Genomic DNA, 22,194 nt, shown 5'->3' with positions numbered 1-22,194 from the left:
ATTGAAATGTACTCATCCTCCAAACGCTGTGCTCCCCGTTAGAGCTCCTCAACTAATTCATTACTGGCCTGTCATACAATAACATGACTCCACAGAAATCTGCAGAAAATTAGAGCAAAGACTACATATAAATCTGCCCTGGTTTAGCATGGCTTGTATCTTTAGTGGAGGAAAACCACTCACATAAACATAAAGATGAGAGATCCTTGTCCTGATGAAGATGAATTATCAAAAAAAGCCTGTTGTGGGAATGCTCTTTTTTTTTTTACAAGATCTGTTGTTGTTTAGTTTGAACAGGCACAATGCTTTTGAGCTATCAAATTAAGCTATCAAATTGAGTTTATCAAATTAACAACAGATTATTTTTGCTTCTGTTTTTGAGGTATTTAATGAATAAGAAAATGTTCTGCTGGCAACCTTGTTTGCATCAGTGTGTTCCTGTGCTTTTGCTGTGGGTTTAGGAGCAAGGTCAGGTGTTTGGGGTGGGAGGGGTGGTTGACCCTTTATGCATGAGAGACATGGAAGAGTGACTGAGACACATTGAATCCTGGAGTGCACCAGGATGGGTACTGCAGATCACTTGATTGTGTTTCAGAGGAACAGATCTGCAGAGGCTGTATCCAGTGCCCATGGGGCAGCTTTGAAGCAGTAAGCCAAGAGCTGTAGGAGCCCTGCGGCTGCCATCCTGCATCCAAGGGGCGTCTTGGAGGACCAAGTAGATCTGCTGTGCACATGCAGTCAGCTGTTAATGTAGCCCTCCAAGCCAAAAGAAAGGGGAATGGCCCAGCCGAAAGCGTCAGTCACTTCTGCCACGCAGGATTGTCTGTGGGTGGCTTCTCTGGCCAGGAAGAGTTGACTCCATCAGGCTGATTCAAGCTTGCGCTTGCTGACTTGGTGAGGAAATGAAGTGACAGCCCTCTCACAAGCAGTTGTGGTGTCTCGGCTGGGTAGCAAGGGGCAGGGAAAAACATTAATTATCTGAAACAAATCAACTGCATGCTCTAAAGTAGAGCTGCAGGTAGTGTGGTCCTCCAGGGGAATTTACTTAAGGTTTTGCCACTGATGTTGGTAGGAGCAGGATCTAGATCTGAGAAAGTTCACATATGCTTAAGAATGTGTAGAAGCTGTTTTAGAGCTGCTGGCATGTGCATTTTCACATTCTCTTAATCATTAAAAAAGTGCATTTTAAAAATGCTGTAGGCAGCCAGACCTTTTGCATCATGTCCTTCCCTTTTAGGAAGCAGTTTGGGACCCTTCTGGGGAAGGGCCAGGTTAGACCCACACCCAGCTAGGCAGGGGACTGCCCATGCAAGAAAATGGCAGGATGAGCCACAGTCAGCCAGCCCACAGAGACAGGAGTGTTGGGTGCATGTTGCCATTTCTGACACCAGCTAGAATGACATATGAACCCATCCAGCATTTTGATGTGCTGTGTTTTCTCTTGTTTTGTCTTTTTCTTTTTTTCCTTTTTTTTCTTTTTTTTTTTTTTTTTTTTTAAATCGATACAGTTATTTGGGTGTAACTGCCATTATGGCTACAGTTCTGGCCCTGCAAGCATGCTTTGTACCACTGCAGAGCACACTCTGTCCTGATCAGGAATGGTCATACTTGGACAAGCATTTTATTGTGCTATAATTGGGTTTGCATGGTAGGATGGGATTGTTTTAACTCTGCTGTTGCTTTAAATAAGTAGGCAGCTTCAGTGGGGATGGAAGAGCTTTGCAATAGCTCTTGCATCTCCTGCCTGGATGCATGTGTGCTGCCGAGGACAGCAGATACTGTATCATGTGCTGAGCACATCTGCTCAGCACAACAACACATCTGCCTTTCTGTGCTGTTCTGTGCTGATCACCTGAGGTACCGTGGCTGTAAAGACCTAAGACAAGTGCGGTGAGAGGCATGGATTGCACCCTTTAGAGAAAGAAACTCAATTTATGTTTGAGCTCCTGGGTTCTGTTTTCAGATTTTGCTCATGAAGTTGCTGTTTGACATTAAGAGAGAGTAATACTGACCTTCTGTGGCTGGTTTGAGTGATGAAGTCAGGAAAGGATGTTGCTCATAACTATCCCCTAACCATTCACTAATGATGCTGTTGGATATCAGTTCTTGGTCTAACCTACTGAAGCAATTCTTACATAGTCTCAGGTGTTTAAAGGTTCTTGTAATACCATCTGAAGTGTGTGGGCTATTACTGGTCAAGGCAAGCCATAGACATCATTCAGAGAACAGAATTTGATTATCTAGCAGAGCAAAAGAAAGGATGAGAAAATCATGTTAAGATACACTTGGGAAGTAAAATTACTTTAATGAACGTATCTTCAGAAACAGCAATGTGTAGATCCTATGTTTGCTCTAAGATCTCCCACCCCCCAACCCCCCAAAAAAGAAAAAGAAATCAAAGTGAATGGAAAAAAAATGATTTTCCCCTAACAGGACACGACAACGTCTGTGCGAATAGGTCTTATGATGGAAGAAATGATCTTCAACCTTGCAGATACACATCTGTTCTTTAATGACCTGGAGGTATGTAGCTGCTTATTTCATTTAACATCTCTTTCTCTAATCATTTGCATCTGGTCTACAAACTTGTTTTTCTGGCCAAGAAACTTTCATTTTTGACCCCAAAGAAATGGGCCTTAGATGGCTTATTGGAAGCATACTTTACTGTGTCCCTTTGACATCTTCATTCTCTTAAGGAATTTTTTTCTAAATACACAGTAACAAGGATGGCTTTTGCCAGTTTTACTAAACCTATTAATGAGGACATTGCTGCTGCTTCTCTTGAAATTTGCTATTTAATAATTTTATTAAGGTAAATTAGCATAGATCCTATGGGGAGGAAGCTCACACAGACAGAGCAGAGGTCTGCTCAAGCTCAGGCACACTGCAGGATCAAACTATGGGAGTTCAACATCAAAAACCAAGAGGAAGTATCTTTCCTGTTTGTGGCATGGTTAGATCTGACTATGCCTTACACAAAGCAAAAATCCTTCTGAATATACACTAACGTTCAAGCAAAGTGGTGCTAGCAGAATTCTGTCACCAGCTGAGAAACAGCTGTACAGTGATGATGAAAATTTGTTTGCATTTGCAATCAGTAGAAATAGTCTGAATGAGTCTCATACAAAGTGGGTAAGGTGGGGTTTGCACTGTGCGCACCTTGGAATCAGAACATTGCTTGGAGGTGTTTGGAGGAAAAATATCTGGCATCTCTGGGCAAACCTCCGTGGTCTTTCTTCACTTGAAAAAGGAAGAATTTGTTTCTGTGCCAGATGAAATGAGAGAACTTTTTCTGTGCCTGATGAGTTCAACGTGGACTCCTGTTTCCTTCACTGCTTAATTGCACTGTGGTCCTCTGCATTACAGAAGGCACAACCTTTCCTGCCACCTGTCTCCTTACAATCTGAGGTTTCACTTGCTGAGAATTTTCATTTCCTTTTGAAGACAAGTAGTGAGAAGCACCTGAACTGACAGATTTTTCCTCTTTCAGCTTTTTTCAAAGAAGGAGTTGGTGATGAGGGTACAGAAAGTGCAAAGTGAACAAATCCTTCTCTTAGGAAAAAAAAAAAGCGCTGCTGTTTGGGGGTCCAGGGCACTATATAAGTAGTGATAATACTTAACACACAACCAGCATTTCCCACCCATCATCTAAACATGTGATGCAACAAAGCTTCATGTCCTGCACGAAGCCGCCCTCCAGAAACCCTCTACTTCTCTAGTCTTTTGCGAGAATACAAATTGACAAATCATTTTAAAACAAGTTTTCTCCTTGCTTCACTTGCTGCTCTGAAACATTAAATGAAGTACTGAATTGTCTGGCCTCAGTCAAATTCTGCACATTTCTCTGTCAGTAAGAGCTTTGTCTGCTAGAAACAGAGTTCTGAGGTCAGTTTTGTCTCGTATGACCTCTCAAATTCTTCTTCAGCCGCTATGGTAGAGCAAAGTTTTTAATTATAAAAAGTTATTATGTTGTGTTTCTTTTCTTTTGTGGTTTCTAGATGAGCAAAAACTAAACAAAAATCCCTCAGATCTGGGGACTCCTCATTCCAGGAGGACTATGTAACTGAGTAAGAACTAGTCCAGTGAAGAGCTCTAAAGTTTAACAGTGTCTCCAAATAGAAATCAAAACCTTCTACCAAATACCTGGGCTTCATCTCCAACACAGGAAGAGAGCCAGGTGCTACAGGACTCGTCCATTCAGCCAAATATTAAGGGAGGTTCTCTCTAAATAGTTTGGGCTACAAAGATGAGAAAAACATCTATGTTACTAGTGCTATTTTGTTGCTGTGTAAGAGAAGAGAAGCAATTTTTTCTGGTTTCCTAGGCTACCTTATTAGCTTACCTGCTTTTACTAAAAAATTGAGAAACATGAAGTTGGCAGCTGAATGAGTCAACATAGCTTTAATGGACAGCCAGAGGGTGTAAAGGGATATAGGCACCTAAAGGTGAGAACAGCTTGCTGCTGGACCTGAATGACTCAAAGCTATGAAAAACATTAAAAACTTTTGAAAACAAGTAGTGTTCCACCTAGCCAGAGCAGAAATAAGTGTTAGCATTGTGAGACAATTTTATCTTAGGTCCAGCACTAAGATAAAAATGCTAAGCGTTGTAATGGCCCAGGTAGCTGGAAAGAGAAGAGCATTTTCTACTGAAAAAATTTCAGTTTTCCCTTTTCATACATGCTTGATAAGTGAAACAAACCAAAGGTTTTTTAACTGAGCCTTTTCAATGAAAAAAAAAAAAAGAATGAGGGAGAGTTCAAGAGAAGTAAATGTTCTTTACAAAATTTCACTTTCCAAAAAAAGCCATTTCAGTTTGAACAATTTGCAACAAGTCATCCATCTCTGTTAACCACCCTACTCCTTCATTTAGGATGATAAATAAAAGTCAGGTTTGAGTATTCACAAAGTGATGTTTTAGGATCATACATCACCGAGTGCTATACTTAAAAAAATGCAGTGAATTACATTCTTAAAAAAAAACAAATAAATTGGTAAAAAGCAAGCACAGAAGCTGATTCAGTTCTAGACCTACAGACGTTACCGTATACATTAGCACCATCATGTGGTATAACACTGGCCTGTACAAGACAAAAGTAAGCTAAAACTGCACTGGGCTGAAACCATTTCTGACCATCTTCTGTGTTGGGGCATCATGAAAGAAGCTGTGAGAAAGCAGTAGGATAGTTGCCCCATTCGAGACCAAAGCAAGAGTACTCTTACTAGATAATGCTAAACATAGCAAAACTTTTCTCTGGCACAAATCCATAGCCAAGTTCAGGCATTCTGGGGGGCCCAGCAGACTGAACCAACCAGAGCATGGCTGGCCTCGGTCCTGAGAGCAGAGGCAGGGGGAAAGTGGAGGAAATGTTGCCCATCCTCACTGGAGAGGCAGGTTGGACAAGGAGATCAGTTATTTCCTTGCTTTAGCACAGGGGAATGGTTTATTTTGCTGGCTTCAGTTTTCAGTGCTGTGCAAAGCAGAAGGTGCTGCCAGGGTGTAAATTCCTTTTGAAGCATTCCCAGAAAGTGCCTGATGAGAATGAAACATTTGTCCATAGATACAGCAAGGTTTGCACAGCTCTTGGTAGCATTTGTGGGATCTTCCTTAGTCTGGTGAGGATGTGATTTCACATCCTAGCAAAAAACTGGTTTCAAAGTCTGAGTGAGGAGCCTGAACTGGAATACGCCCTTTTTTCTATCAAAAAATGATTCTGAGGCTCTGTTGTTAGCCAGGGCTTTATCTGTTTTCAGGGTTTGCCCAGAAGGGATTCAGGCCACTGTTTCCTGGATGCATTGTCTGGATGCATTCTTCCTGCTGTGCCCGGGAGTGGGAATCTTGGATGTGTGAAAAGGCGAACCAGCAGATCCATTCAGATAACCTGCTTCAACTATCCTCTTAGGCCAATTTCCCATTCAATTCACCCCAAACACCCAGCTAGTTGAATGGAAGGAGACTGATCACTGGTCCCCAGGGCAGGTGGGTGACTGGAGAAGCCTTAGACGCAGACTCCTACCAAACTCTTTCCATTTTTTTACAGAAGGGGATTCTCTGTCAGCAAGGTAACTCTTAAGTTGGAAAACTTAGAAGCTGGACTTTTATTCCAGCTGATTCGGGGCCAGGGGGAGGTCGATGCTTGTTGAAGCACAGCTTAGTGGTGTGCCTGCCCTGTAGCAAAGAAGCAAGGTGCCAAACCTTGACAAGGGCAGCCAGTGTGTTGCACTTCCAGGGCATGCAGGGACACAAGCATTGCCCGGTTCTGGAGGTTGTTAGCAACAGAACACAGGTAAGCAAGGACTGCATTTGCTGAGCCCCACGTTGAAATCACACAAGTGTGGTTTTGCTACACTGATTCATCCACTCGTGTAGCACATGCCTGTCGACCACATCATCTCTGCTTGCAGTTGGAACAGTACAGACAGATTTAATCCCTACAGTCTGCGAATATAGGCCATACAAGGTGTTGTGTACAAAGGGCTCTGATCACACTGCAGAATATATCAGCAAATATTTGCTTGGAAGGAGGTATTATCACTTTCTGTTCCCCTTTTGGGAAATGGGGGAGAAAAGGAGTTGTGCAAGGCTACAGATCACAGTGAAGTTAAAATACGAACTCTGGTCTTTCCAGGGTTGTGCTTTTTCTCCCAGATGCCTTTTGTTCACAGTGCAGTGCTGGCTAAAGAATAGTACCTTCCACCCCCAGTCCCTCTGGAGATATTATTGTCTAGCACTCTGGAAAACAGGTATTAAGGACAGGAGGACTGACTAGGGCATGAGGAATTAACAAACAAGGGGATTAGTGTGTTTACAAGTTACTGCCTTTCAGAGCCATCCCTGGAGGTTTTGTGTTCTGGGAACTGTTAACCCCCTGCCTAATGAGGGACACAAGCTTGACTGATCAATGAATCCATGAGATGTTTAAAAATCTCTTAACACAATCCTGAAAACAGACAACCTGCATGTTCCTAAGTTGTTTTCATACCTTGAGAGTATTCAGAGGGAGCTTAAGTGATAACAGAAGGAGCTTCTCCATGCATCCTCAGGAACAGCTTGTATTTTCACAAGGAGGCAGCAGAGGCTTTCTCCAAGCCTGCAGTACTGTTCCAAAGCTGCATTAGCTCAGGCTTCTTTACATGTGAGTACAAGGGTCTGGTCCCACCTGGAGGCAGGTTGCGTAGCACAGACTGACCTAGAGATACCACAACAGTAGAAACAGTTCAGTTCCCAGAGTTGCGAGGGTTGACTGAGGTCTTACACGTTTGACTCACAGGCTGTACGTGCCACACATCATATACCTCTGAGATTCTAGAGTATCATTTTGAAAAGTCAGCAGATGTGAAAACTGGGATATGTCCACATTGCAGACTCCCATTTGAACAATCTGGACCTTCTTTTCAGCAGCCCAGATATCCTGCCTTGATTCCCTACTCACTAAGATCTCAAGGAAATTCTGTAAGAATGAAAAATTAGTCTCATAACAAAGTAGTAAAACATGGTCCACATTCTTGCTTTAACCAGCTTCCTTGTGTTTCACCCAGTAACACGATAGGCTCAGCCGGCGGACTATGAGGTAGCGTCTCACCAAGTGTCATGGTATTTTATTAAGTTAGAAATGCGATAGCTACTGTTGTCACACTTCAGTGTACAGAACAATTCATTCACAAATGAGAAAAACAGATCCCTCCACAAATACCTTTCCCCTGACTTAATGCCCTGCATCATACAACTGGAGTGGGCTGCATCAATATTCTCCCAGCATGGCTCACAACAGCTACTGGGAGCGGGGCTTAAAAAATGATGGGGGTGGAGGAGAGAGAGAGAGAGGTGCCAGCAGAGATCTGCTCTTCAGCCACTTGGCTCCAGTTATATACAGAAATATACACACCAGCAATAGGTTGATAAGAGGACTGATGAGATGAGAACAAGATAAAGTTGTGTCTTCTTGAGAATTATCTAAATAAATGCTGAAGAAAATCTCATGATTATAGACAAGAACTATCTGTGACATTTTGCCATTGATAGCAAGTTTGATTATTTGTTTGGGGATTTTTTTTCTTTTTTTGAAAGAGGCTAGTTTAAAGTAATTGATGAAACTCTTAATTGTGTAAGGAAGGTAAGACGAACTCCATGGTTTACAGAATACTGAAGTGGTGAAGAATAACTATACCTTGGTTAGCTGCAGTTGTTCTGACTTTGGAGTCTTGTTGTACCAAGTGCTTTTACCACTGTTGAAAAATTGACCTGAACAAAAGAAACAGTTCATCAGCTTGAAGGCTTTCTGTTTTGTTCTTACCTGCAAGGGTCATGGAGAAAAGAGTTTTAAGGTGGTGGGAGAAGCTTCCTGATTTTTCTCTTTCTAATCTTAATGCTAAGACTAGGAAAGAAACCAAAGAAATAACATTTCTCACATTTTTGAGGCAGGGCCTCCACCATTCAAACAATGAAGAATTTTGAAAGATAAGATCTAGAGTGCATACTTCACGCAGGCTGAGTTCCAAGTATAGATTCTGGTTAAATTTCCTGTGCATAGATTTCCTCATTACTGACACACATAATTCCTTAACTCTGTCTGTGGCTGGGGTATGAAAGGGTGCCGCCTTCAGTGCTTCCGCCCAGCTTCCCTGCACATCAAAGGAAGCTCAGCCCCTTCAGAACAAACTGGAAAAACACCGGCAGGACAGACATCTCTGGAAATTTCTTTGGGACAGATGTTCTCCCCTTGTAATTATGTGGGCATACACCTCCTGTCCAAAGCAGTATTCTCACAGGGGGCAAGACTGCCAAATCTCTGTCTTATCATGCATACAGAGTTTAAAACCCACAGTTTTCCTGGCTAAAACACAAGCATCTCTCTCCCTCCTGTCTGCATAGGAAGGATTTTCACTTACTGTATTATTCAAGAGCTGTTGTGCCCTTAAATAACAGCAGATCTCTCACACACGCACTGTCTATTCATATTTTGTGCAAGTGCTATGTGATACTTGTTCCTAACAATTAACTGGCTAGACTATGCCAGACAATACTAGCAATATGTAAGATCTTATCTCCTTAATATTACCCTTAATACATTCTTTCAAATTTTTTTCAAAGCATTTACTTACTGCTGTATTCTTTTTCATACACTTTTAGGACTGTGACCAGATCCACATAGATGATGTATCATCAGATGATAATGGTCAAGATCTAAGGTACGGGATCTCCAGTCTGGAAGCTGTAGGTCAGGTAGTCCCCAGCTGTTTGAAAATAGCAGGGGGCTGGTCAGTGATGTAAAATAACATTCTCAGCCATGTGCCCTCTCACCTCCCTGGCTCCATGCTGTCTGCATTTATTAAGCACACAGAAGCAGAGTCCCCTTTCTCACATTAATATGCCTGTGCCTACTGTCAAGCCCTGACTGTACTGAGCTTTGAACCATTCTGGGAAATACATCTAAAATTAGGTTGAACTGCAGTCAGACTACACTGGTTTCTGATATGATTTGGCCAGCCAGTTGGCACAGGTGTGGCCAAAATCCTTCAAAACTAGATTGGAAGGTTTCCCACTGCCCAATCTGTAATGAATGGGCTTAGTAGTGAGGATTGTGGACCTTGCCATGCCAGAGCCTTGTCACTTGTATCAAAACTGCACCAAAAATTATTATCTATATGTTAGATTATCACGTACATAAAAACAACTTCTGTACAATTGCATCTACCTTTCCCAAAGTGTTGCCTGCAGAGTTATGGTAATTGGCACAAGAATTAAATGTGCAGAGCTCATACGGAGCTTTATAATTTGTGTTTTTATGGCTGGTTATTATGAGAAATGGGTGCAGAAACAGCACAGAAAACAATGAAGTGTTTTAAGGAAGAGACTTTTCCTTCTGCAGAGAGCACTTGAATGATTTTTCGCTGTAACTGCAACTCTAGTTTGTGCTTTGCGACGCACTGAAATGGCAAATGTCTATTTAGGTCCTTTGGCTCTAGTGGCCTGTAAGCAGGTGAGTCTGAATACTTGTTCAGGCATTGATTAAAACATTAATTTGGGTTTTATCTCAATCAGTGCACTTACTTTGAGTGAACAAAAAAATCTGTATGCTAGCAGCATATCTTGAATCCTGTGAAAAGCCCCTGCCGGAGTGGTTTTGTTTGTTTCAAAAATACTTCTCAGCTGCTCGTGACTTGTCTGTGTGGGAGATGAAGCTGAGCAGACTGAAGTATGTTGAGCATGTTAAACTCCTATCTGGACGCTCTAATACAGAAGTAAAGTGGCATCAGGACTTTCTAGAAGGGGAAATTACTGTGCAGTGAACCAGGATGTGAATATACAAGCACTGGCTACTCCCCCAGTGAGGTGTCAGCAGCAGTATAAGCTGAGCTAGCTTCAGGGTGCAGCTGAGAAGGGTAGGTCTGTGTCACTGAGCTTTTCTGTCCCTTCCCTTGCTCTGGTTCAAGGTGAGTTTGTCCGAATCCACTGGGCCTGTGACCTGATCCAGCCAACTGTGCTCCCTGAGCTGTGGCTGACCTCTTCCATCGCGGCTTGGGCTGAGATCTGCTCAAACCGTGAAACCCATCCTGCTGCCGTCATCCGGCAAACATTTTAAGATGACATGAGCTGGTATTGTCTCTTTGTGTGCCCCCCATCCCCCAAACCAGGGAACTGATCCAGCTGAAAAGCAACTTCTGTTTTTTAAAGCTGTGTTATCTTCTAACTGGAATAGTTCCCTGATGTGACTCACCTCAGTGATGAAGAAATGTTTGTGCTGGTACAAAGAAAGGGACATCAAGAAGGGCTGAAGACAGGAACAAATGCCTGGTAGAAGGCAGGATTGCCTCCTTCACAGAAACTGCCTGTTCAGGTGTTTGTGGAACTGTCACTTGCCCCCAGTTCATTGTGGTAATTACCCCAGAGTTGCTTTGAAGTATTAACTCAGTTCAAAAAAACCCACAAAACTTGCATGTTGCAGGCAGTTAAGGCTCCTTTAGTTAATTTCTTCATTTTTTGTCTTGATCAGAAGTGTGTTCGGAGCCTGTTTAGCAATATAGCTGAGCAGTCAGAAAGCTAACACCAGAATTTTCTCCTTTAGAATTTGAATACTTCTGCAGTTACCATAGCAGCCTGGATGAGAGGCAGGTGATGAATTTCAGTGTCCTGAGGACAGTCAGATATTTTGTAGTCCAGAGAACCTCAGAATTGGCAGGGAGTGCTAAGTAACCTGCATTGTGTTTACAGTAGAACATTTTTTAAATCTGTGCTAGTAACCATGCTAGAGATGAACTCCAGTTCTGTACAGCATGTCCTGCATATACCTCTGCTGCCACTTATCTCCACATTTCTTTTCAATTGTTTCCACTCCCTGCTGGCACTGTATAGACTGTAATTATACTGACCTCTCCCCTTCCCTCCTCCCTTTCCCAGTACATACAACTTCTCTGCGGATGGTTTTCACAGTTCAACTGCCAGTGCAAATCTGTGTCTGGGCTCGGGTGTTCATGGGGGAGTTGACTGGATGAGGAAATTAGCATTCCGCTACCGTCGAGTGAAAGAGATGTACAACACCTACAAAAACAACGTAGGGGGTAAGTGTCTATGGCCAGGCAACAAGCGTGCCTTTCATCTTCCCAGATACTCTGACCCTGCTAGGGACATCTGCAGAGGAGGTGTAGAGAGCATTGTGATAAGAATACTTCACAGTGAGCTGAGCAAGTATTTCAACAGTCATCCTTAAATAAGGTTCTGTACAGGATTTGCAGAGATATGCTAAAATACCTGGTTTAGTGGTTTGAGAAGGACCGAAATATGAGTGTGGGGCTTTATCCTGCAATTTCTTTGGCAGGAAAGCAACCTTCTCCAGTTTTCCGAAATGTTTAGTAAGCAAGCAAGCAGTTGAAAATGAAATACGCTTTTTTTTCCCACAGAACACATGGCTGATCTCTGTCTGAAGGCATTCTTGTATCATAATGACTTGGTTTTAACTCCCCCAAAAGAATACCACCAGTTATCAGGATGCCCTGGGTTTCTTCATGTCAGCTAGTTCCAGACAGTTCTTCCAGTACACTGCTCTGCTTCTCTGTTAGAACATCAGTGCCAGGTCTCTGACTAGAAAGAGAAAGAAGCAAAACTCAAGAGTATCACCACAACCTTTGTGTTGGTTGGAGAAATAGCCTGCCCGCATGTACTGGAAATGGTGCGTAACTTTTCATGAGAAACAAACCATCCTGGCTTCAGATGTCTCTCAGCTCAGGCCACTACCCACTATACACAGCTCTTTCATCCTTCACAGTGTTTTAACGAGGTCCCACAGCGTGCGGGTGACTGATACCATTCCACCGGAGAGGAAGGGAGCTGAGCTGCAGCCGCACAGGAGTGTTGCAGTAGGAAGGGAGCTGAGCTGCAGCAGCACAGGAGTGTTGCGGTCGGGCCTCACGTACCTCAGGGCAGAGCCTTGGAGTGACGTGGCAAAGGGAAGCAGCCTGCACCAGGGCTAAGAGAAGGGCGGTGGGAGACAGAGGGTTCAGAACACAGGCGGGCGCCCTTTGGCATTCTACAGCCAAAACCATGCAACTGCCTTTCCTGTGCTTCTGCAAAGATGCTTTCCCTGCTTACAGGTTTAATAGGAGCTCCTAAGAGGGAAACCTGGCTGCAGTTAAGAGCAGAACTTGAAGCGCTGACTGATCTTTGGCTCACACATGCTCTGAAGGCGCTGAATTTGATACATTCCCGGTAAGAACAGCTTAAAGAATTGCCTACAGACTTGATCCAGGATCTTCTTTGCTTCCCTTTTTTTCTCCCCTCTAAACAAATCGAGACACATTTATAGGACTTTGCTGGCCAAACCTGTGGGAGGCCAGTCTGCACATGTTTGCCAGACTTGAATTATCAAGGGTTGGGGTGAGATTGAGATGATGAACCGAGCAAAACAAAAACCAGTCCTTTTCCTTGCCTTTCTGTGGCTACCTCATCGGTGGCACACTTTTCATATGAGCAGATTTACAAGAGTAGGAAAAGGGCCCATCCCTGAACCTGCTCACTCCAAGAACCCAGCACGGACATTACTATGTGGTGTTTAAATTCCCACAAAATAGATCCTGGCATGCATGCAGTAAGGCTGCATCACTGCTGCTAGTTTATGTTTTCTTTCATTCTACTAAGCTGATAAAAAGACATTACCAGTACTCACGTTATCTGCCTCTAGCTGCATAATCTCCCAGTGGCTTGGGAACTTCCAGTTGCAAGAAATGTTTGCTTCCTACTTTCGGTCTAGAGTAAAAGAAAGAAACACGGATTGCCATTTTACTAACTTTTGTTTTCTAGGCCTAACTGTGTGAATGTGTTGGTCACCACAACTCAGCTCATACCAGCTCTCGCTAAAGTGCTTCTCTATGGACTGGGCACTGTCTTTCCTATTGAAAATATTTACAGTGCAACAAAAACAGGTAAGAGCAAACTAACGTAGGCCTCACCAAAGACTGAAGTTTCGTCCCTAAGTCAGGAATATCCATCAAACCTGATCACAACAAGCAATGTATAAGCTTCATTTTTAGGTCCATGTTTACACATCTCTAATTCACATCCTGACTGCCCACACTTAAGCTAGTACAGATGGCAAAAAAAAAATAAAATCTAAGTCTTCCCAAGTGTCTCCATGGGGGAGTGAGCCTGAAAAATATCCACCCTATGGAGCGTGTGGGATGTTAAGCTGCACCCAGTGAGGAAGAAGACAGTCTGGTTGGACCTGTTCCATACAGAAACACTGAATCCTCTTATTCTTGCAGAGGGGTCAAGTGTGCTGGATGAGCTTTATGAAGCTGTGTGAGTAATAAATACTGGTTGGGTTGGCTTGGAGCTTTTTTAATGTTCTGTTCTTTCTGGTATAAGTGTTTGAACATCTGAGATTTGTATTTTCATGTTTTTACTGCAACCAAAATGAATAGAAGAGGGCTCTTGAAACTGAATACCACAAGTGTCACATCAGTCTACCAGCTGCTGGTCTAAGCAGTGCATCAAAGTCACAAAGCTTACGGAAAACCGGCAACACTTGGAAGTCCTTGGCTGATAAAGAAAATGCTAGTAACTGTCATGAGATGGAGAGAATCCATCTCAGATTAAGATTCAATTAGGTTCTAATTTCAAAAGAAAACAAGGAATGTAGCAGCATGTTCAGTTAGGTCCCAACTCTGGCTCCAGTACCTGAATGTTAGCCCTACCTGCTGTATGTGTCCAGATTAAAAAAAATGTGTCTTCTCTTCTGTTGCTTAGGGAAAGAGAGCTGTTTTGAAAGAATAATGCAAAGGTTTGGAAGGAAAGCCGTGTACATTGTAATAGGAGATGGTGTTGAAGAGGAACAGGGAGCAAAAAAGGTACAGTTTGTGGATGCCACGCTGGATTCTTCTAAGTTTTCATTTCAGTGACCCTTTCTTTACTTAAGCATTTAATGAAGCTCCCTCCATTTGAAACAGTTTACAATTGGTCTCATTTCTTAACATGCAAAATACCCAACAACCTTGTGAGAAATTCCATGCTGTAAATCCCCCCACCTTGGCAACTAGTGCAATTCTTCAGGTAGTCGCTGTGTCACATGTTCCACAAATCATTCTTGCTTAATAAAGATGGCTTTAAACACGTAAAAAGGAAAACTCCAGTGTGTGATCTCAGATGAGCAAGCAGGATGAATTTCTGCTCTACACATGTTGCTTTTGTAAATTCAAAATTCACTGGAGTTAGTTTTGAATTACTTATTAGAATATGCATATATGCATACATGTATTTATGACTCATTGAGATCATGGGGTGTAACATCATTAGAGTGAATACCAAAGGGACTAGTACTGAGTTGCTGCCTTTATCAATTGTTTATGGATCAATGATGTGATTAATTTCACAAGTAAAATGAAATTGGGAAGATGTACTGAATACAAAGTAGAACAGGAACTGCGAAAGCCGTATGGTCAGGAATAACAAACCCTCAGTAGTGTTTCATGCTCACTGCAGAGATGTGGCCCACCAGCAGAGGTAGCCTTAGGAGGAATTAGACGGACTAACGTGTGCATCCAATTGAGTCCTCCAGTCATTAGTATCCACAGTCCATGCATTGGGAAATGAGAACTGGAGTTTTAGGGACCAGTTGAAGCCTCTTTGCTTTGGGTAGACTGTAAGAGGAGAGAAACTGGAACCCCAGAGCTTGGAAGAGATGAAAGAATTTGAGAAGATCAAAGCCTACATTCTGCTTGCAGTGATGGGGGGAGTAGTGGGGCGGTTAGAGATACTGCAAGGAATACCTCCTGCCATACACATACTCCAGTGGAGGAGTGCTAGAAACATGGAGAGCAATGACAAGAGACCTGAGGGAAAGCAGTGAGGTACACCAACTGAATCGTACAGCATGAGAGTTGAACAGCCAAATTTTTCATCTCCTAAACTTCAGAACAGAAACCTGCCTGGAATATCTATTTATTTGGCTTTACAGGCAGAGGAATACAATTTGTTAATGGCAAGCGTTATTTTCAAGATGTATTTGTGTACCCTGGGTCCTGTACTCCTGATGTGACTGCAGAAACATGATTGAGATGCATTTGCTTCAGGAGCATTGCACATGAGATGCAGGAACTGATGGCATGAACCCCATCTTCAGCGAACTAGTTAATTTTTAATAGGCACACAGATGACTGTAGTAGCTCAGGTGATCCTGCAACAACTTTCCAACCAAATTTGAACTCATTGGGTGCACAAGCCCAGGAATAAAGAGATCCCAGCAGATAAGGTGATGGGCACATGTTCTATCCCCAGAATTGTATCTCAAGTCATCTTCAAAGCAGCAGAAACCCTCTTTTGTCGTGTGTTTCCCCTGGCTGATGGAAGCAACAATACCCATACCCACCTTGGAAAATTAGCTGAATCTGCAGGTGGTTCTCTAGCTCACAAAGGGTTAAGGAGTTGTTAGAGAAGAGTCCCAAATGCATGACTGGGAATGAAGTGATAATAGCCTGCTGCTTTTGACAGCCCAGTGCCATACTTCAAAGGTAGTGGGTCAGTGAACATGACTGCATCAAAGGCTGCAAGGGCTCTCTGGCTCTAGGAAGAAGTGGAAAGGTTCAACGATCTTCTATGCCAGGATTTCAAGAGCCCTCATGCTTGTGTCTCCTGGCCTAAGCAGCTCTCCCATTAATAGAGCACATTCTTTGCTGGGCTGTCACCTCCTTTGATTGATGACAATCATTAGTCAAGGCTTCTACACACCTGAGCTTCATACAAAAAAAACAGGGGCGGGGGAGGGGGGGGCAGGCAGAGAGCCTTTCACTGTTTTGCCGGCAGCACTGATAATATCTCCATTTTAGTGGGTCATTTTTCTTCACCTGTCTCATGAGTGATAAATCTGTAGATGCTGAACAACAGGAGTGTCTGGGAGGCCAAGTCTTCTTCTGCTTTAAGAAAGAGAAATAGATAATTTAATGGAAGGGATTTAATAACAACCAGGGGAGGGGGAAGAAAAGAACTTTTCCCCTTGAAGTGAAATTGCAGAGCGGTAGATTCCAGTCACTTCAGCTGTCTGTGTTTGCTTGCTGTCTCTACACACACTGATAAATAGCTTGAAGGAAACATTTGTTTACTGATAGGCAACATACCAGAGGGGAGCTTGAGTTGTGTTTAAACATTAGAGGAGTGTAAATAGACACTCTGTAAAATAAACATCTGGAACCACTGGAGTTTTTTTCTTACACAGGCAGGTACACTTGGAAAAGGAACATCTCCCTTCATCAGAACCATCTATCTAGGAAGTGAATGTTGTCTAAAGCTTTGTCGAAGCTATTTAGCCAGAAGCAGTATGTTTACAGCTGAATTATTTACAGTGATAAAATAGTCAGAAATTTTATTCCTGTGCTGGAAGGGGAGTTAGCTCTATCAGTTAAGGCCTTCTATACTTTTGCTACTGCATACATACCACTGACTGTACAGAGACTGGTATTTTGTGAGGAAGCTAAGAAAATTCAAATCCCAAATGTTATTGCAGAATCTAAGTGCAGAAATGAGCTGTGTCTTTGATCAAAAGTACTGCTTTAACTGTTCTGGAACTGGAAAATACCAAGAAAAGTTGTATTTCACATCTAAAAGCAAGTTCTGATTGTTCTGAGGTTGCACACAACCACCAGGATCATAGCTACTGCTAATGATTGCAGAACTGTTTTGTTACAGTGATGCTTTCAGGGTACTGTTTGTACCTTACCAGATGACAATTTCCATGTCAAGTCCCCTGCAACTTGTTCAAAAGTTGGTACTTTCTCCTCCTTCAGGTGCAAGTCTTGTTTTCCTAGAGTATAGTCACAATTTTCAAGAAAGTAATCAGGATATTACAAAGAAGATATAGTAGGTCGCAGGTAGTTGGCCTTTCCAGATTTTGTCTGGATGTGAAGATTTCAAGTGGAACTGGCTGGTTAGAACTTGGACATTTGTATACGTTACTTCAGATTTATCACAGTAAATATAAATTGAAAAACAGGGAGGCAGCAGAAGAATGTAAGATAAGTCTCTCAAAAACAGGAATTAGGAAAGTTTTTTTGGGACAGGCTGTCTAATAAGCCTATCACACCTTTCTCTGAGGCAGCAGTGTTACACTAAATGAGTAATTGATCTGAGCAATGATACCAGTTCCTACATTTCCAGAAAATGCAGTGTGACCTACTGTTTCAGTTAACTAGGGAAGGAAATTGTTAGAAAGCATTTTGACTCTGTGTGGTATTTTATTCTTTTGTTTATGTTTTTATAAATAACTTCCTTTTATGATACATACCATTTACTTGTCTCTGCAGCACTGACAACAGCTTTCACTAGTGTTGTTCACCTGAAATTGTTTCTAGAAATACCGCAGTGCTAGAAACATTTCTAATTAATCCATGAACAAAAAATAGGAAAGTTTAGTAGCTAGTACATTCAGGAAGTCAGCCTGCATCCTCCGTCATCTCTGAAGCAGAACGCTCCTAAATTGTGGAGGATCTGTTTTCCTCTCTGCATAGAAGAAACATATCAGTAAATAGACACTTCCCACTCCCTTCCTTCCTTCCTTCCTCTCTAAGATGAACCTCCTTGCCTGTGACACCGTGACAACCTGGTGGTCCAAGTACAAAGCTCTGTTCCTGAGGGTGCAAACTAAGAAAGTTGTTTTGATCTCAGTATTAAACAAAAACCAAAAAATACCCTCTTTTGGTTTCACTCTAGCACAACATGCCATTCTGGAGAATCTCTTGTCACGCTGACCTGGAAGCTCTTCGGCACGCCTTGGAACTTGAATATTTGTAGCAGACCCCAACATCTTAGCACTGTGAGGGCTTCACTCAAACTATTACATCGGTTCCACCTATTCCTCAACATTTTCTTAGTAAAAAAATCCCACAGCAACTGCAGTTTTTCTTTTTTTTGAAGGAGAACCCTTTCAGTGGAAGCCTTTAAGAACTTGCAGCCAAAGAACATTGTATCAAGTCCTTCTTCCTTTGGACAGAGGAAAAGCCTTCAGATAACTCGCTGGGGATCCTGCAGTCATATGGTTAAGCTGTAACTGCCTTTTTGCCATCAGTGACAAAGACTAGATGTCTTGGGTCTACTTGTCAGTTTTCTTGCTTTTGAAAGGGGAAGAGGACATATTAAGGAGTCTCTGCACAGTACATCACATCACATGGGACCTTCTGAAAATAAGAGTGAAACTGTTGATTTTTTTTTTTTTTTGTATTTTTTTAATTTATGAACTAATCTCATTACTCTGGTATTAAGCTCTGTACCTGTGTTTTTAATCTGGCTTTTTGGGGTGGGTGGGTGGGGAGAGTCTTACCATTCTAAATTAATAGTTCATTTCTCCAGAACAAACTCTGGGGAAAAATCATATTGTGTACATTAATAATAAGGACACATGGTACTGTTGATAAGAACTATAGCTGTGTTTTTAAATCTTACATAGATGGTATGTGGACTGTGCATGTGTCTACACGGTGCCTTATGCTGCCATCTTGGTTTTGGGGGTTGGGGGTGGGGAAAAAGTACCTTGTGATGAGTGAAAGGCATTAAATAAAAACATGTTTACATTTTGGGGGACTAGATTACCTGCCTTCTCTTCTCTCCAGCCACTGTTGGATCTAGAGGTATATGTAGAATACATACTCCCTGTTTCAAGCTGGGGTTAGGTTAGAAGGACTCTGAACAGAGCCCCTCGCCTGCAAAATGGAGTCTGTAGCCAGCCATTCTGTCTGTCAGTGGGGCAGAGACTCTGTCCACTGGGAGAGAACGTGGGCACTCAGCACATCTAACTTGTCCTGCAAAGGAAGATGAAGGGCAAGCAAATATTGCAGCTGTGCATATTTATTTTTATGTAAATAAATGCATCTACAAGTAAGCTTCAGCTTTAGGATTTCTGCTGAGCTGGCTGTTAATTCTTGTTGTCAAAATATTTCAGTTCTCTGGGCCTGGATGAATCTCTGATTCAATTTCAAAACTGCTCATTCTTGCTTGATGTGGCACCAAATAACCCAGAAGGATCAGAGCCTCCCTGGAACAAGGTGTTAGAGAGAGAGATGCAGCAAGTAATACAATCCCCTTATCTATCATGTGTGAATCAAGATCAAACAAGTAAGAGTTACACAAGTTACAAGTGTGACACAAGTGCTACACAAGCCTGAGTGAAACTCCTAACGTCTAAAAACATTTACCTCGGGAAACAGACTCACTGCTAGATCCGACGGGATTTTCTGCCAAACTAAAACAGCAAATATGATCTCGAAATAATCTGATCTCAGTCTTTGGCTCAAAAGGTAGCAGCCATGCAGCAGCTGTAAAACATGTTAGTTACACTTGTCAACAGCAGGCACGACCAAAAACGTCCTTGAAGTACATGCTTTGGAGGCATTTGCGAAGAGCTGCTCTCTGGGCTGAGTACAACACAAAACAAAATGTGGTTTTTCTAGCAGAGGTGTTGCTTGTCTCCGGGCCTGCTGAGAAGCAAGTCTAGCAGAATTTTGCCCTCAGGGTTTTCCAGCTGGGAGACTGTCCCAAATAGGAAGTTTTATCACAAGTCAAGGACATCAAACTCAATGGAGAATTGACTGATTCTCGCAAGATAAGCACACCGGTAAATAAAACCTTTGAAAGAGGAACAAATGCCAGGGATGGCAGACTCCTAAGAAAGCACAACTTTAGCTTTTAACACCCTGTCAATCAGCTAATTGCTCTTCCTTGAAATTCCAAATTTAACACCTGCCTTAATTGAGTCAATTATCCAAGTACTGATTTTTTTTTTTTTTTTGTAAAGCTTCTTAGAAGATTTTGCTTTCTGAATGTATTTAAAGACTCTCAAGCTCTGTTTCTGTCTCCAAAGCTCTTAGCAGAGCTTTGGGCCTGTTCTCTGCTAGTGCCTGCTTGTGCTCCACATACCACTGCTATAAATGATTTCTCCATGTTCCTCCTTACTTACCCACAGGTAACACAGCTGATGAGGGTGGTGTACACCAGCATTAGGAACACTTGTTTGCATACCACTTCACTTCCTTACAGTTGTTGTGGCACATGTTCATCTCTCACTCAGGATTTACTGTTCCAGGCAGTCTGTGATGGCTAGAAGAGGGATCCCTAACAACTTTTTATTCATAAACATACAAAAGGACTGGGAACAGACGCAGACATACATACCAGTCTTGCTCAGCTCTTTCACTTGTGTTCTTATGTATTTCTACATTGTTACAGGATAAAATCCTTTCTTAGTCACATCACTAACCAGACTAGAGTACGGCTGTGATGTGACAAGGTTCCCAAACAAGTAAAGCTGAATCCAAGGTGAACAAACCAAGTAAGTCATGTTAGTACCATTACTGAAATGTGTAGCCCATAGCAAAATCTATTCTGTCAAAAAATGTTTAGTACATTAGTACATGTCTGGACCTCTGTAATACAGACCTTTTGTATCTTAAATGGAAAGGGGGACATGAAAGACTGGCGAGATAATATGGGTTGAAGTCTTGAAGGGGACTGTAAGCTTGAGGGCACAGTAGCTGCTGTCACAGCTCCTATCTTACACTTCAAGGACCAAAATACTTTCCCAAACAAGAAAAAAAAACCTGACACCATATGTACACTGACATGACTTTCATCACATTTCCAAGATATCCTTTGCTCTATCATTTCCTTATAGATAGCAAATATGAATACAATGCTGCAGAGCAAAAGAAAACAGGTTTTTAAAACTACCTGTTACTGCTTGCTGATGTTCCCATAATTTCATGTTCAGATCCTTTCTATGCCATAATCTTAAGAGGTTTCATAGTCTTTTGTAAAGGAAGTAGAGTCTCACCTGGTAGGCTGGGTGCAGCAGGCCATTTCTGAAAAATCTGGGACTTCAAATGCTAACACTGAAAGTGGTAGCAATCTGTACCTCAAATCATGTCATGCAAACCCCTTAAAAATGTTAATTTGTGTTCAGCTGTAGCAGAGCAGAAGAGCCACATGGGACCCTGTTCCTGAAGGATGAAAAATCAAATAATTTTCAGGCAGACAGCAGGTATTATAAACCAGAGCAAAGCAAAGGGTTGGCAGGGGGTGTATAACCTCCCACCAGCTTGGGACAGAGTGACCAAAGCAGTTAGGACTGAGGTAACACCTGACGATCAGAGCAGCAGCCTTGCGCCAAGCTACCGCGGCCTCTGCGCTGCCTCCTTTTTAGTCTGTCCAGAGAAGCACAATGTACACTTGCTGAAAAGCCCATCAGAAACAGCAAAAAGCCTCCCCCATCAATCTGGCAAGGCTGCAATCAAGGAAAGAAACCAGATTCTGTTTTTTCCTCAGGAGCAGCTGCTGATTTGGGGTTGTTTGGGTTTTTTCCTCCCAACAGTGCAAGGCAGACGGAGTATTTTGTCTTCTATAACAGAAATTAATGGCAAAGGCACACACTGCAAACTGTTTATAAAATATTTTACAGCACTTTAAAGGTACTTTCCAGGCTACTGCAGACTCACAGCATGTTCACTGTTTGCATTTTCAGTAATTTCCCAGAAAAATGAATGAAAAATTTGAACAAGGCAGGTTTCCTATTTGGGCCAGAAATTTCTCTGAGACAGGAGAAAAATCTGACCTACTTTATCCTTGCATTATTATTATGAAATTAAGGGCAGTAATTTACTTGTTACATGCTTTTTAGAAAGGATGGAGTATCAAATGCTGATTTACTGCAAGTATGCAGAGGGATTT

At 42.3% G+C, this 22,194-nt stretch overlaps 1 protein-coding gene across 2 annotated transcripts in view; it reads left to right on the top strand.

Moving 5' to 3' along the window:
* The window catches only part of EYA2 (EYA transcriptional coactivator and phosphatase 2), a 102,459-nt gene extending 83,410 nt beyond the window's left edge, over positions 1–19,049 (top strand). For both annotated transcript variants that reach the window (XM_074887970.1, XM_074887969.1), the window contains exons 10-16: positions 2,434–2,523; positions 9,130–9,188; positions 11,398–11,558; positions 12,588–12,702; positions 13,294–13,415; positions 14,239–14,339; positions 18,190–19,049. In XM_074887970.1, the coding sequence (XP_074744071.1) occupies positions 2,434–2,523; positions 9,130–9,188; positions 11,398–11,558; positions 12,588–12,702; positions 13,294–13,415; positions 14,239–14,339; positions 18,190–18,270 (729 nt within the window). In that variant the 3' untranslated portion in view covers positions 18,271–19,049. The remainder of the gene's footprint in view (positions 1–2,433; positions 2,524–9,129; positions 9,189–11,397; positions 11,559–12,587; positions 12,703–13,293; positions 13,416–14,238; positions 14,340–18,189) is intronic.
* The last annotated feature ends 3,145 nt before the right edge of the window (positions 19,050–22,194 follow it).

The sequence above is a fragment of the Strix uralensis genome, chromosome 18, assembly GCF_047716275.1.
Source record: "Strix uralensis isolate ZFMK-TIS-50842 chromosome 18, bStrUra1, whole genome shotgun sequence".
Classification (NCBI taxonomy): domain Eukaryota; kingdom Metazoa; phylum Chordata; class Aves; order Strigiformes; family Strigidae; genus Strix; species Strix uralensis.
This window is presented reverse-complemented; position numbering and strand designations above follow the sequence as displayed.